Genomic DNA, 17223 nt, shown 5'->3' on the forward strand with positions numbered 1-17223 from the left:
GAAGTTCGTAATGAAAGCTTCAGCCTGTACAGAATATTGTCTATACAGGTTCAGGTCTTCGTATAGCTCCTATAACGGTACCTCCCTATGTATGGTATTTTGATGATTTTGGCTACATTATTCCACCATTTATTTCAAGTTTCGAATTTGAATATGGTAATGGCTTGTGACAAACAATGCCTAATAACGGTTATATTCGGTATTTTTAAAATTATTTTTTAATTAATGTTATCTTTTTCGAAAATTTTTAAATTCGTTTCTAAATGGTGGAGGGTATTCAAAGTTCGGCCCGGCCGAACTTACTGCTTTTTTTACCTGTTTTTTAGGTCAATAATAATGTTATTACTAACATCACCTTAAATTACTCTTAGAAGATAATTCATAGTTTATTCAATTGTGTAAATATAACAGCGATTTTTTTATCAAAAAATTAAATTCCACCAACAAAAATTGAAGTTGTTATGAAGACAAAAAATTAAAAAAATCACAAAAAAAAAATTAAAAATTATTAATCTCTATAAACATGTTTTTAGAGGCGCAAATAAACACTTACAATATATTTATTTCAAAACACGTACAATCACATAACAGCGTTACCAAAAATTCGACGTACTCATATGTATACGTCGGGCGTGCAAAATTTCAAAGTTGAACATTTTAAGGCTGGGAATACTTTTAGGTTTGGGAAAGAACCACCAATCCCCATCAGTTCCCTTGTCTTCTTTTTTGGTTCCTCTTCTATTGAGCTTACGATCTCGTCACATGGTTAAAAAGGTGTTTTTTTTGTCATAAAAGTTATTTTTAAAATAACTCCTGGGGTAAATCTCCAGACAGAAGAACAAGGGAACTGGTGAGGACTGTTGGCTAGGTATTCTCCGCCTTATCCCCTGGTAAACATTACCATCTTTCTCCACTATTCAACAAACGTTATTTTTTATAAAAAACGACAATAATGGGATTAACTCTAGTTCTAGCTCTATAAATAATTAATACAAAAAATGTGAATGTTTGTAATTGGAAAATATGGCAATGGTGGGAATATAATGAAGTATAAATTTTAAAACGTTCTATTTGATCGATTTTAATATATGGACCTGACGTATTAGGTAATACGGACGTAACATCATTTTACCGCAGAGGGAAAGTTGAAGTTGAATTTGTGTACCCTACCGTCGGATTTTAGGTAACGGTTGTAAAAATCCTTTATTTAAATATTTTTAGATGACAGATTTTTAATGAAACACTTTGGTACTAAACACAATCACTAGAGCCTTCATAGCTGGAAGGTGCGAACACATTTAAATAAACAAAAATAACGACAACACGTTATGGGGCTCATTCAACACGTGACCTACCTACTTCTATCACATGACAATAATCCGTCCAATGAGAACTCAATAGCAAAATTCATTGGGACTGCAATCAGTGAAATACCGAATATAAAGGGAAAAGGATTTCTATTCTTTCAGAAATTCTTCCTAAACTTTCACGATACCTTAAATCACTATCGCAGTTCATGATATGGGCCATAACCCCCGGATAAGGATACAACCCGATTTCAAATATATCTTACATTTTAACCATATTTTCATACTATTTTCGGCAATGTTGGTAATTTGGGAAGAAATCATCCATGCAAAAACTGATCACGTTTTGTATAACCATCATATGATTTAAGGAACCGGACATTTGTTTAATCGTCTTGAATTATACTATGACGAACATTTAGTGATGTTACAATGGAATGAAAAGTTAATATACCCTCCTTTCCAAGGTGGATGATATAATAGCATTAAAGACTACAATTACGGGCCGGCAACACGGACCGGGCCAGCAAATTCAGAATTGTCTCTTGCCGGATAAAATCTAAAAAAATTGCGTAAAAATGTGAATTTGAAAATTTTAATTTTGACTTTAAATATTGACTAATTATTTTCAAATGTACATTTGTAGCGTTTTTTATTTATTATTTTTTTTTTTTTCAAAATCTGATTTGTAGTCTTTTTAGTTTAGTACAAAGCGACAACGGACAATTTTATGTATCTATTGGGTAAGTGGAACTACATGAATAATATCATTTAGAAGACAGATTTTGACAATTCATACAATTTCGGAATTGTATCTTCGCAGAGAAAATCGCGTGAAAATAGGTCAATTAAAATATAAAGTAAAAAATATTTTTGGCGTGAAATTTTTTCAATTTGACATACTATATTGAAGTTTAAATTTTTTATTGTTTTGAATTCTGAATCAATAATATTAAACATGAAATGAGTCGCAATACGATGTTAAATGGCGATCTTTCATGTAAAAAATTGGCATCTTGTAACTTTAACCTACATCGTGCCTCAGCTGAAAGATGCGAACACATTTAAACAAACAAAAATGACAGATAAGGCGTTATGGGTCTTATTTCAAAACGTACGTATACTTCTTTCATATGACAATAATCCGTCCAATAAGAACTCAAAATGCAAAATTTATTGGGACTCTAATCAGTGAAATTCCGAATATAAAACGTGCAAAATAGTAGGGCAAATTAGAAATCTGGTTAGAAAAGCATTTATATCCTTCCAGAAATTCTTCCTAAACTTTCAAGATACCTTAAATCGCTTTCGCAGGAAATGATATGGATCAAATCCTCCGTACAAGGGTACAACCAGATTTCAAGTATATTTTACATTTTAACCATATTTTTCATACTAATTGGCAATTTGAGAACAAATCATCCTTCCAAAAATAATCACTTTTTCGTATAATCATCATATAGTCCTGGCTACTTTTTTTCATTTTGGCATTTTTGTTTTTAAGGGTGTAGAAAAGATATGTGGGAGAGATAGCCAATGCAAGTGACTATATTTCACCACGGTTAAGCTTCTACCCACCTGACATACACATACCTGACAGAGACACCAGGGCCCATAACAACCCACCTTTCCGCGGCATAACTGTTTATAACCGACGGTGTCTTCTGTGATACCCTTAATGTTCGTGAATCCTACAAGCTTGGAAACAACTGTAGCATATTTCAGGCGGAAATCTTTGCGGTCAAAAAGGCCACAGACCTGCTGGTCACGAGGAGCACTGAGGTCAGCTGTCCGGTGACTATATATGTCGATAGTCAAGCGGCACTGAAGGCCTTAAATTCCTTTACTATCAAGTCTAGGGCTGTTTTGAACTGCAGGAAAGCTTTGGAAAACACTGGGTTGTCCATCAAGCTCTGTTGGTTCCTGGCCATTATAACATCCCAGGTAACGAGACTGCAGACGAATTGGCCAGGCTAGGATCCGAATCAACTACAATTGAAGTAGACAACTCGTTTAAACCACCACTGTGCCATTTCCTACAGATCATTTACAGATATTACGAAATGGGATGCACCATCTCCAAAAGAATCTGGCCCACACTCCAGAGAAGAGAACAAGATCGCTGATGTCATTGTCAAACCCTGATCTAAAACTTGTGGTGGGTATCATCACAGGTCATTGTAAGGTGAGGGCTATGATCTCGAAATGGGACAGCGACGACATTGACTACTGTAGATGAAGAAGAAATGAGACAGTCGAACACTTGCTCTGCCACTGCCAAGCACTCATTAATGTGAGACACAGACTAGTGGAAGAACGAGTGTCACATAATTTGTATTCAATTAGCCATCATCCTTCAATTAGCTAGAAGATTCAAGTGGCTAAAGGCGACACGGCATACTCATCAGCCATAGATCACACTCTATAACTCTATCTCTGATTGTCACCTCTTCTACTAAACACTTTTTCGCGTAAAAATGTGAAATTTGAACATTTTCATTTTGACTTTTGAAATGAAGAATAATAATGACGATTTAGCCATGTCCGTCTGTGTGTCTGTCTGTCTGTTGTAACCACGCTATCTTTCGAACATGCACACATGTTTATTTTGCCAGTAGGCAGGTTAAGTTCGTGGATGGTCCATGTAGGTTCACGTTTTCATATAGCCCCCATACAACGTTACCTCTCGATATTCGGTGTTTTGATGATTTTAGCGAAATTATTTACGGGAATGTTTCATATTTGGCATTTGAAGTTCGAAATGGACACTACAGCCTATGCCAGAAAATGTCTGTGCAAGTCCACGTTTCGTATAGCCCCCATATAACGCTACCTCCCTATATTCGGTATTTTGATGATTTTAGCGACATTATTCACCGTAGTCGTTTCAATTTTTGTGTTTGAAGTTCGAAATGGATACTACAGCCTAAGGCAGAAAATTTTCTATACAGGTTCACATCTTCGTATAGCCCCCATATAACGGTACCTCCCGATATTCGGTATTTAATGATTATAGCGACATTATTCACCGGAATCGTTTTATATTTGGCATTTGAAGTTCGAAATGGATACTACAGCCTGAGACAGAAAATTGTCTGTGCCAGTCCAGGTCTTCGTATAGGTCCCATATATCAGTAACTCCTTATATTTGATATTTTGACGATTTTAGGTACAATACTCACCGAAATTGTTTGAGATGTCGTATTGGAAGTTCGTAATGAAAGCTTCAGCCTGTACAGAATATTGTCTATACAGGTTCAGGTCTTCGTATAGCTCCTATATAACGGTACCTCCCTATGTATGGTATTTTGATGATTTTGGCTACATTATTCACCATTTATTTCAAGTTTCGAATTTGAATATGGTAATGGCTTGTGACAAACAATGCCTAATATAACGGTTATATTCGGTATTTTTAAAATTAATTTTTTAATTAATGTTATCTTTTTCGAAAATTTTTAAATTCGTTCTAAATGGTGGAGGGTATTCAAAGTTCGGCCCGGCCGAACTTACTGCTTTTTTACCTGTTTTTTAGGTCAATAATAATGTTATTACTAAACATCACCTTAAATTACTCTTAGAAGATAATTCATAGTTTATTCAATTGTGTAAATATAACAGCGATTTTTTTATCAAAAAATTAAATTCCACCAACAAAAATTGAAGTTGTTATGAAGACAAAAAATTAAAAAAATCACAAAAAAAAATTAAAAAATTATTAATCTCTATAAACATGTTTTTAGAGGCGCAAATAAACACTTACAATATATTTTATTTCAAAACTCGTACAATCACATAACAGCGTTACCAAAAATTCGACGTACTCATATGTATACGTCGGGCGTGCAAAATTTCAAAGTTGAACATTTAAGGCTGGGAATACTTTTAGGTTTGGGAAAGAACCACCAATCCCCATCAGTTCCCTTGTCTTTCTTTTTTGGTTCCTCTTCTATTGAGTTACGATCTCGTCACTTGGGTAAAAAGGTGTTTTTTTTTTTGTCATAAAAGTTATTTTTAAAATAACTCCTGGGGTAAATCTCCAGACAGAAGAACAAGGGAACTGGTGAGGACTGTTGGCTAGGTATTCTCCGCCTTATCCCCTGGTAAACATTACCATCTTTCTCCACTATTCAACAAACGTTATTTTTATAAAAACGACAATAATGGGATTAACTCTAGTTCTAGCTCTATAAATAATTAATACAAAAAATGTGAATGTTTGTAATTGGAAAATATGGCAATGGTGGGAATATAATGAAGTATAAAATTTTAAAACGTTCTATTTGATCGATTTTAATATATGGACCTGACGTATTTAGGTAATACGGACGTAAACATCATTTTACCGCAGAGGGAAAGTTGAAGTTGAATTTGTGTACCCTACGTCGGATTTTAGGTAACGTTGTAAAAATCCTTTATTTAAATATTTTTAGATGACAGATTTTTAATGAAACACTTTGGTACTAAACACAATCACTAGAGCCTTCATATAGAAAATTTGTAAATAAAAATAATAGGATAATTTTTGTATAATGTTTATTATGAACATTTATATCATAAGACCTATATACGACAATTTTATTAACTAAATTTAATGTTGATGACCAAACGTTATAACCAATGGTAAAAGAGTTCCACATATCATTATAATAAGTTCGCTGTATTTTAAACCACCAATGGATGATGTCACATTTTGTTGAGGCGCTGAATTTGAAATTGAAATTTCTAGAGGATGATAGTCGTAATGAGATTGTGAAGTGCGTTTATCGTGATCACTTTGCGTCAATTCCGGTAATACATGAACGGTTGCTACGTACAGAAATGTCCCAGCGGAAAATAACATGGCTATACCAGTCGCATTTACTGAGTTCAATGTTTCTTTTTGTTCTTGACCAATGCAAAAATATGTTAACAATGTTAAAAGTGGGGCGGATAGGCAAAAAATTGCCAAATGTTTCCGAATATTGTGCCGCTCAATCTTTTCATGTAACAAAAAACTTACGAGTCCAAACGCTGCAGGAGCTTTATGTAACATTATAGCAAGAAATACAATCATTTCGACATCTTGATGACTTGTAGTTGCTGCTGCACCTAACGCCACACCATCCACTACAAAAAAGAAAAAAAATTCATTACGGAAAAAACATTATTTTATACTAGCAATATTCTGCTAGTTCGTGTGTTAAGTTATATTGAGATAACTGCTGACTGCTTTAATAAAAGACTTCTTTGATCTACGATTTATTCTGAAAACTGAAATACGTTGTAAAGGTAAAGCAATAACACGGCTTTGGTGTGTATGACAATGACGGTGTTGTTTGTCTGACTAAAAGAGACATTGGTGCACAAAACAGTACGTTTGCGGTGAAACGAACGATAAACGAAAAATTGGTAGTAATTGCCTTCTAATAGACCCTACAAAGTATATATATACTGGATCAGCGTAAAATTCTAAGACGATGTAGCGATGTACGTTTGTCTGACTGTTGTAATCACGCTATCTTTCGAACGAATTGAGATATACGGCTAAAATTTTGCATACATGCATATTTTACCAGTAGGAAGGTTAAATTCGCAAATAAGCCATGTCGGTCCACGTTTTCGTATAGCCCACATATAAGGGTACCTCTTTATATTCGGTATTTTCATGATTTGAGCGACTTTATTTAGCGGAATTATTTATAATTTCGTATTTGAAGTTCGTAATGGGTACTACAGCCTATGACAAAAAATTTTGTATGCAGTTCCACGTCTTCGTATGGCCCTCATATAACGGCAACATCAGCAACATTATTCACCGGAATCTTTTCAAATTTCGTATTGCAAGATCTTAATGGTTACTTCAACCGATGGTAAAAAATTTCGTACGCAGGTCCCCACCTTCGTATAGCCCCCATATAAAGGTTTTCAATTAAGTGGTAGTTTTCGCATTTTTTTTAAATTTTCAAGTTTCTTCCAAACTTAGCTGCTTTTTTACTTATTGTAAATAGTTATTAGTTCTTACTATATTTTACTAATTTGTCTAATCATTGAAAAAATAAGAAAGTTATATCAAACAGTCTTAAAAATATTAATGTATAATAACAAGTTTTGAAGTGTTCTAATGGACTAACGTTTAAGACCTCTAGCAGGGTTTGGAGAAGAATATTATCAAAGTATATTATTGTTATCTACAGGCTCATCTTGATCGCCTTCTTTTGTGAGAATTGGTTAGTACAATACAAATAAGCAAACGTGTCCAAAATCTTATATCAATATTCAACAACATGAAAACAGCCTACAGGAAGAGAAGGATGAGAAGCCAAGGTTGTAGGCTATTTGAGGTGTAGACCGAAATATCTTTTTTAAAAACAAATATGGTAAAATTTGGACTTGTGAACCTTCTTCAAGAGATAAGCTAGTGGGTTTCGAATGTTTTTCATTTTGTGGTTATAATTTGTATAGTGATTAAGATCGAAATGCTAAAACATTTTTTCTGTGCTATTAAGATCAATTTTGTGATCGTCGAGAGATCTACTTCTATGTCGCCCATACATATACTAATTCTTCGATGGTTCGCTGAAAGGCTGGTTTGTTTAACCCTTTATTAGTGTTAATGTTTGGGAAGTCTTTGCTTAGGTCATCGGATTCCATTTGGAGTTATGCTTCAAAGAAATCCAAATGTCTAAATATGCAATCGTGATAATCTGTTAGAATTTCTTTCTGGGCAAAGGTTCGAAATCTGGTTTGAGCTAACTTCTCAGGCTACATATGCATTCTTTGATATTTGCCGACACCAAACTGTAACTTGCTTCCCCAAAGGTTAAAACTTTGTATTCAGTCACTCCCGTCATGTTGAAGTAATCATGTATTTGTGATTCGCCAGGAAGTGATCTTTTGCATTAAAAAAAATATTATTTGCTAGAAAATTTAAAAGAATTTGAGAGTACTGTGTCGGAAATTCGATCTGATTTATCTAAGCGCCTTGAAGATATAAGGGATGATGTGCGGTAGTGCAGTGATCTTGTTAGTTTTCATGATGTTGCTTATAGAAATAAATTAATGGAGCTTGACCTTCAAAATCATTGTCTTCAACATAGATAGAACAGGGCGGATATCATGCCTGATAATCTCGATAAGTTAAATGACATTGCTGTCTACATCTGTGAGTTTATTAAACTGGATATTGCCTCTGAGCTTGGAAGACTACGTTCCATACTTATGAATTAAGGGATGATTGCATATTATAAGTCAACATCTCTTATTGTTTCTGATGTCATTGGTGGTTCTGACGGAAATCGTGTATATCTGAATGATAATTATTCTTATCTAGCCAACAAAGCTTGGAAAGTTTGCTTAAAACTTAAAAATGTAACAAAATAACTGATTTTATTCTTATAAATCGAGAAATACTTAAAGTAAAATTTATAACGCCCAATAATGTTTCCCAAATTCTGAATTTTCAAGAGTGTGTTGATGTTTTTAAAAGCAATCAACTTATTGGGAAATTAAAGTTAGTCAATTAAACTCTAATTCGTTCGAATTTATGGTTATCACGGTTTTTCTGTTAAGTGGCTATACCACCATCAATGAATTATTTTTTCATATTGAAAATGTTATTTGAAATCTTAAATATGTTTTATATATGATATCACCGGTACCCCCAAATATATGAATATTGCTTCTATTTAAATAACTCATAACAGTAATCTCGGTCCTGTAGCTACAGATAGTACTATATTGAAAAACTTTACTTCCACTTTTTTAGGTAACCTAAATATTGATCAGTTTATGAGAGCATTCACTAGGACATCTCTGAACATCGTTGTAATGGAACTTTAACAATAAGAATTTTTGATGCCATCAAATCTTTTAATTTTCGTTCACTTTTAAACAGATGTATGCTTCATTGCGTTTCTCACTAGTCAACCATGTTATTATATAGCTTGTAATAGCCAAATTCGTCACACCACAATCTGAAATTAATCTCTCTTAAATTTGAACCTCAATAGAGACAAAGGTGTGTTGAATTTAAAGATTATAAAAAGTTCAAAATCATCGATTACCTTGAGGTGGTAGATGAGTTTGGTTTGAGTTCGGTATATGATGTGCAACATGTTGATTCCCAGCTGTCTAATTTGAATAATCTTATCAATTTATTTTACTTTTCCAAATACACGAGTTAGGGCAAACTCTAAGGATAGATGAATTCATGTGAATTCTTCAGGCTAGGAAAAAGAGGAAAACTGGTAGAAATATAAGCGTTTAAGAAATATAAGCGTTTAAGAATAAGAGCGAAGGCTATAATTAGGAAAGTTCGTTTTCAATTTGGTAAAAATTATTTTTCATGTGTTAAAGGTCCCCAAAAAAGTTCGGCAATTAGATTTCATTGGTTGCGAAAACATCGAAATTGATGAAAATGAAGTTGAGGTCATATCGAATAAATTTTTAAGTAATGTGTCCCTCGTTAACCTATTTTTTGATTTCGATAGTTTTGTTGATGATGTTGATTCATTTTCGTCCTATTACTGAATATGAGCTAATACAATCTCTAAATCCTATTACATCAAAATCGTCTGAATATGATTATATACCAACAAACTTCATTTAACTGATTTTTCCTGCAATATCGACTTTTTTACTACATATATTTAACAAATTTCTCACAGTCTCCTGTTTTCCTGATGCCTGGAAACTTGGAAAAATAGTTCCCATAACACCCAAAAATTGTCTTGACGCTATTAGAAAATATAGACCGATTTCTATTTTATCTCCGGTATCCAAATTCCTTGAAAATGTTATGAAGGAACAAATTCTTTATCATTATGATCGAGTCTTATTTTTTAGTCTCCTTCAGTTTGCTTTTCGAAGAAACCATAATACAACTTCAGTTTTTTTTTCAATTACCGACTCTATTAGAGAACAACTTAAAAGCATGTGTTCTCATCTCCGCAGTCCATGTGGTAAATAGTGTGGCCGTCGATTTAGTGGCGGATATTTTCATATTCCTCGCATGGAAGAAGGCGGCAAGCTCCGCGATCTAGTTGTTCACCCTGACACATATGTCATCAACTACAGGACCCGACGCCATGATCGTACAGTCATCCGCATATGTTACGAGTCGATGCCGTCTGGAGGGCGCGGAATTCCGGAAAGGTAGAGGTTAAACAGTTCCGGAGATATCACCCCACTTTGGGGAACTCCCTGTTTCACTCTACGGGGCTTGAACTTCTTATTCCGGAATTCCACGTACGACTGGCGTCCACACATATAGTGGACTATCCAACGTTTCAAACTTGGCCGGAGAGTATTTCATTTTTCAACGTCCTCGAACAGCGTGGCATGATTGACCGTATCAAAGGCCTTTGATAGGTCGAGAGCCACCACTACTGTTCTATGGCACGGCCGTTTTGGTTACTGATATGTGTGGATATGGCGTGCAATGCTGTTGTATTGCTATGTAGTGGGCGGAAACCGTGTTGATGGTTAGCAACCGAATAGCTTCCTCTGATACTGGGGAGGAGTAAAGCCTCGAGAGTCTTTGCTACTGGCGACAAAAGTGAAATTGACCTGTATGATTCGCCTTTACTGTCATCCTTGCCAGGCTTCAGTAGCAGGACCACACTGCCCATTTTCCAGGCTTCGGAAACTATGTGGATGGCTAACGACAAGTTAAGAACTTTGGTTAGATACTCAACTCCCGGTGAATGTAGTTGCTTCAACATTACCATTGATATTCCGTCCGGGCCCAATGCTTTAGATGACTTAGCGTTTCGGATGACATTCGCAACATCACATCCTCAGCGGAAAGAGCTCTCATACGACGTAGTACTCTTCGCCTCGCCCTATCACTCTCGGGGTGCTCGACAAATTAGCGGTTAAAATGGCCAGCGCACCTCTTCGGATCAGTCACCGTTACGTCGTTAAATGTGACTGCTGTCCTATCATCCTTTTTCCAGGGTTCGAGAGTGACTTAACCGTTACCCACAGTTTACTCAAATCGGTTCCTATGTTGCAACACTTCAGATGGTCTAACCACTTTTTCCGCTTATGCTCCTGTACCAACCTGTTGACTTCCCCTGTCAGTTCACTGACTCTGGGATCAGTAGGGTTGGTACGTCGGAGCTCATCACGCTCATTCGCTAATACCGCTACCTCTGCTGGGAAATTTGGTCTTACTTCGGGTATTCGACCAGCAGGTATATAACGAGCGGCTGCAGCTTTGATGATGTCCCGGAAAATCCTTTCATCTACCCGAATATTAGAAGGATTGGGCAGTTCTCTGAAGCGAAGGTTGGTGAACTCTCTGAACTCAGGCCAGTGGGTTTTCCCATGGTTAAGGAAAGTGCGGCGTTCAGAGGTTATGAAATCGGGCGATCTGCTGATGGAGACGATTGTCGGGAGATGGTCTGAGCCAAGAGAAATGACGTCATTTATCAGACCGGGTCACACAATGGTTAAATCTGGCGAACTGTGACACTCTCTTCTTATTCGGGTGGGGGCATCCTCGTTTACCGTGCAAAATGTGGAGCAGTCAATCTGGTCTGCCAACGCTGATCCCCTCTGGTCATTACCTAGGACGGAATGCCACAACTCATGGTGGGCATTGAAGTCCCCTAGTACCAGGCGGTTATTGCCTTCCAAAAGTGGGCTTATATTAGGCAAGTAACGCGGTTCACAGCTATTAACCGGTGGGATGTACACATTAAGCACTTCTACCTCGGCAGTTCCACACTTGACTGCTACACCCATACACTCCATGTATGGGTCACCATGGGTCAAGCGAGATAGGTCTGTATTGAAGAATGTTGTAACAAGAACGCTAATCCCTCACCTCCACTTCTGGTGCGATCTTTCCTCAATACGTTGTAACCTTTGCAACGTTGTAAACTACAATTTTCATTGAGCTTGGTGTCCTTGGCGCTGCGATCTTAATATTCCTCCGATTCATAAAATCCACTATCTCATGAATTTTACCTCGGAGTCCGTTCCAATTGAATTGCAAGAATGATGCACTGTCCGGAATTGGAACAGCAACATGTGGCGTTAGGTGCTGCAGTAAAGGTTGCTGTTCTAGAGACTGCGGGGGAGTTCCATACTCCGACGACGACGAGGTCGTGGACTCACTGGGGACTACGTTGGTACAGCACGATGCAACCTAGTCCCTATCGCTATAGTCTCGCAACCGGGTTAAACCGGAACAATTCCTAAAACAATTCCAACCTCCGCATCCATTACATCGCACCGAGACTGATCTATGGTGGATGGTGTTTGGCAAACCGTACAGAACCATGGTTCGGGGTTTTCCTCAAGCCCGGCACGGACTAAAAGAGTCCGGAGCAAGCATTCCGGGATGTGCTGCTCCCAATACAGAAAAATAAACAAACACGAACATGTATACACTGGGTTGGCAGCCGCTGGCTCGAGTGTCGTTGTTTCGGGTCAATCCGGTGTCGTAGAACCCGCCGCCGTGAGATTGTCGTCTATTGGCGTTGTGACTTCTGGTGTACAGCAGGAATCAATATTAGGACCAATTATATTCCTTTCCTACTTTAATGATATTGTTACTGCCCAAAAAAATCCAATTTGCGATACTTATGTTTTGCTAATGATATTTTCTTATTATATAAATCGTTTGATTCTGATCTTGATATAAATTTACATCTTCGTGGCGTGTCCGACTTGCTTTTATTTTATAAATTTGATATAAATCCTTTAAGAATAAGGCTATGTTTTTGCATCCACATAATCATGTCTCATGCCGTTGATTCTATGAATTGTCTTGGCATTACTTTAGATTCTAATCTGAATTACAGTGGTCACATAAATGATATTTCAAGGAAAGTGTGTCTTATTTTAAGAAGACTTTATTGTCTAAAAGCGTATACACCTACAACTGTGAGGAAACAAACACATTCATTATTGATGTCTTTGGTTAACTATGGTAATGAAGTTTACCCTGGAACAGGGATATATTATATAAATAAAATTAAAGGGATTGTAAGAAAATTGTAAGATATGTCTCTCAAATTGGTATATATAATCACGTGCGTACTATACAGTTAATGGAAGAATTCCTCGGTTGCATTCTTACTTCACCTTTAAGACAAAGTTGAAAAGTTATTTTCAATCATGTATATCTTTTGTAATTCTTGTTGTTTTGATCTATTTCTATGCTGCTGGATCAAGATCTTAAAAAAAATATAAATCTCTCTTATATATACTTTCAATATTCATATGGATGGCGGACCCTTTATTATTTTTTAGGCTTTAAGACGTTCTTTCCTTTTTTTTTGAAATAAAATGGAAATTGAAAAAATACACTACATTTCGCATCGACACACACTCTTTCATGGAAAAAAACTTGATTTCATCTTCCGTACAGACCATGCACACAGGAACTTTTTCCTATTTTTAACATATATATCCTAGATTGTGTTCTCTATTCCATGGATCAGTGTGCAGCAGTTTTAACCAAAATAGAATACATAGAATGGACAGACACGACTAAATGGACTGAACTTGTCAACCGATATATGGAAATGTATTTTAAAAATCATTATATGAACATTATATATAAATTAGATTTGTCTGGATTTGATGTTTTCCTGATTGTCCCAAAACTATTTCCCAGAAGTTCGCAGGTAAAACATTGACATATTTACCTGCGGCATGTACCACCAAACCAATAGTGGCCGTTACATTCTTATCTGCTGAATTTCTGCTTCGTTTCTGTGAAATCTGGTCAACCAACATCATGAAAACAAATCCCAAGACCAATGAAAGGCCAATTTTACGAGCGTGATCTGGAGCTTTTCGCATAAGAGTTTTACTTTCGACATTGGCAGGCGAGTTTACGGCAGTTAAAAACTCGTCTCCCAAGTTCATATACAGAGATCGAATTCCTTCTGGTATTATTACTGACAGAGCTGTTCCAACAAGAAGGCCAGCTCCAAAAACCGTTACTAGTTTCAGCTTCTCCTGTAAATGTTTATCATTTAACACAAACTTTTTAGAATTGTTACTTTCGTACTTCACTTAATTTCATCACCAACGGAATGTTACCAGCGAAATAGGAGCCAAAAAGCATTACCAAACAGAGTATTAATAATACAAATGTTTCATCAGTCATTTTAAATAAAATAGCCTTTCCTAATCCTAACTAATATAATATAATAAACATAATTTATCAAGCGAGTTAGGAAATAAAACCCTAAAACAGTATACGTGGTAGTTTACTACTTAATAAACAAACCAACAAACTCAGTCAACTTGTGAAACTTGGTTGTAGAACATGCCGCACTATAAGAAGCTGGCTCTGTAGTGAGATTACAGTAACAGCATGTTTTCATTGATATTTAAAAACATTTACACTCAGAATTACGAACACGATTCACAAGACGCAATTTATTTATTCCTATCATGATACAATAATATTCAAGGTAGGGCACATGGTAGAATAATACAGCAAATTTTGTACAAAAAACTCATTGTGGAAGAACACAGTTAGCCGCATCGACGCAGTTGATGAGACAATGAACTGTCAACCAATTTTTTAAAATGAAAATATTATTCAAATTTGTAAAAATTCTTGACAAATGCATATTGTCATGGTACAATAAGGAGGTGGAACAGCTTCGTAAAACTACAGAAATACAGCCCTGAGGCTATGTCCGCTTATGTCAGACTCATTCAAAATTGTTTTTGTTACCATTTTTTAATATTTTTCCTCATTTTTAAAATGAGTTAAACAGAGCAAAAAATGAATGAAATACTTGGATTTTCTCTCAAAAATATGATTTAAACTGTTCAATTTTATGGCTAAACTGGTTAATAGCTTTAGTGCTCGTGCACTGTACGTGCCATGGTAGAAGAATATAGGTAGACGCGTCGACACAGCTGCTGGGACAATGAACTGTCAAACCAATTTTGAAATTGAAAATGTTGAATGAAAAATTATTTAAATTTGTAAAAATTGTTGAAAAACGCGAATTATAATAGCCTCCGAATAACGTAGTATAAAAAAACATATAAAAATCTACTTATATTTGAAAAAACATTGAATTTTTTTTGACATATCAATGCTCCCAAGCGTTGATGCATCTACCTGTATTCTTCTGCCATGGTACGTGCCTTCCAAACATTGGTTTTGAAAATATTTTATTTTCTTTTTTCAAAATAATAAATACATACACAAAATTGGCAGCTAGCTGCTAGCTTTACCTTACCTTTTTATTGTACCATTCATATTAGGTGTGTCTGGTTACCCTAAAATTTGTAACAATTGTTACAAATTGTTACTGGAAGTCGTCTGTTAACCAGAAAGTTCTGCAAAATTCTTGCTGGACAAATTTCTTCTTGCAATCACTTGCAACTCTTCTTCTTCTCATTTATCGACATTCAATCAGATGTTTTTTATTGTTTGTTTATTTATTTTTGTACTTTTTATTTGAAAATGTTTTTTTTTTTTTTTGGAATTTGAAAGACTAATTATTTTGGGAGAACAACTTTCAAAAACGTGGAAAACGTAAATATTAATATGTAATAAGGAAATAAAAGACCATTTCCAACATTTTAAACAATTACCATTAGCAACACATTTAAAGGATTCTGGGGAACACATAAAATCTATCCTTCTTTTATTGCTCATGTTTGTATTTTATTGCTAATGTTGTATTTTGTTGCTAATGTTGTTTATAAAACTTTTAAAATTTATGGTACTTCCTTTCTTTTAATTCTTTTAATGGGGGACAAATTGGTTTGTTTTGACAAAACAGCTGATTAGTTGCAAGCTTCTGCAGGAATACCGTCTGTTTACTTTTCGCATTTTCCTTGCAAAAGAGAATAAAACTACCTTACTCTCTCAGAAAGATGTTGCTGGACAATTCCGGCAGGAAAAGTAACCAGACACACCTATTATAACAACCTCCGATTAGTGTTGAAAACCAACAACTGATTGAAAAAAAAGTTTTAAAAAATTTTCTACCATGAACAATCGTAACACAAACACATACAAATTTGTTTTTGTGCGTAATACAAGTTTCAGAGTTATATGTCCTAAGTCTAAACAAAACAATTAATTTTCAATAAATTAGTTTAATTTCAAGAAATGGATTACAAAATTTAAAATGCAGCAGAAGAGTTCTTAAAGAATTTAATTTTAATGTTTTCATATCACTCCCCTGCAATAGTTGTTAGCTGGGGTCCAAATCTCTCAACAATTCAATCAATCGCTAGAAAATATTCTACATCTATCAATTTTAAGAAGCATCGCAACAATTTATTTTTTACCTAATGTGGTGTCGCTGTTCCTGTTTGACTATCGTAGTAAACTATTTTACATTCTTGCAGTTTATACATATAAATAATACATATATTTTGTGGTGTCCCTAGTCTATCAAAACTAGTGTTCGAAAATAAACAGTACTGTACCCATGGTAGAAGAATATAGGTAGATGCATCAGTGCTTGGAACATTGATATGTCAAAAATTTTAAAGTGTTTTATCAAAAATAAGTAGATTTTTAACTGTTTCCTTATACGACGCGAATGGGAGGTTGTTATAATATGCATTTTCAACAATTTTTACATATTTCAATAATTTTTCATTCACCATTTTCAATTCCCAAAATCAGTTTGACAGTTCATTGTCCCAGCAGCTGTGTCGATGCGACAACCTGTATTCTTCTACCATGACTGTACCGTAGTGTTCTGTACCGTTCCAAAGCGGAGTGGTACACTAAGATAATGTACCGTACCGGAGCACAGCCCTTAAAAATGTTTTAGTGATACTGTACCGGAGAACAACGAGAATCGTACTGTACCGCAGTCGGAGCACTAAAAAACGTAGTATTCCGCAGTCGGAGCACTACGAAATCGTAGTGTACCACATGGCGGAACATTAAAAAATAATGTACCGATAGTGTACCACATATGTG

General features: G+C 35.4%; 1 protein-coding gene across 1 annotated transcript; it reads right to left on the reverse strand.

The window, feature by feature from the left end:
- Positions 1–5826: 5826 nt before the first annotated feature.
- On the reverse strand, positions 5827–14569 carry LOC101889606 (zinc transporter ZIP9). The gene is made up of 3 exons (XM_005189736.4): positions 14320–14569; positions 13952–14267; positions 5827–6416 (listed from the first exon to the last, which is right to left on the reverse strand). Exons 1-3 carry the CDS (start codon positions 14416–14418, stop codon positions 5899–5901), a joined length of 933 nt encoding a protein of 310 aa, XP_005189793.1. The 5' UTR covers positions 14419–14569; the 3' UTR covers positions 5827–5898.
- Between the last annotated feature and the right edge of the window lie 2654 nt (positions 14570–17223).

The sequence above is a fragment of the Musca domestica genome, unplaced genomic scaffold (assembly GCF_030504385.1).
Source record: "Musca domestica strain aabys unplaced genomic scaffold, Musca_domestica.polishedcontigs.V.1.1 275, whole genome shotgun sequence".
Lineage (NCBI taxonomy): Eukaryota > Metazoa > Arthropoda > Insecta > Diptera > Muscidae > Musca > Musca domestica.

Coding starts and splice junctions, on each gene's coding strand:
- LOC101889606 (XM_005189736.4), bottom strand. CDS start 14,418: ATGACTGATGAAACATTTGTATTATTAATACTCTGTTTGGTAATGCTT. Junction 14,268..14,319: donor TGGTGATGAAATTAAGTGAA/GTACGAAAGTAA, acceptor AAACATTTACAG/GAGAAGCTGAAACTAGTAAC. Junction 6,417..13,951: donor TTTGGTGGTACATGCCGCAG/GTAAATATGTCA, acceptor TCTTTTTTGTAG/TGGATGGTGTGGCGTTAGGT.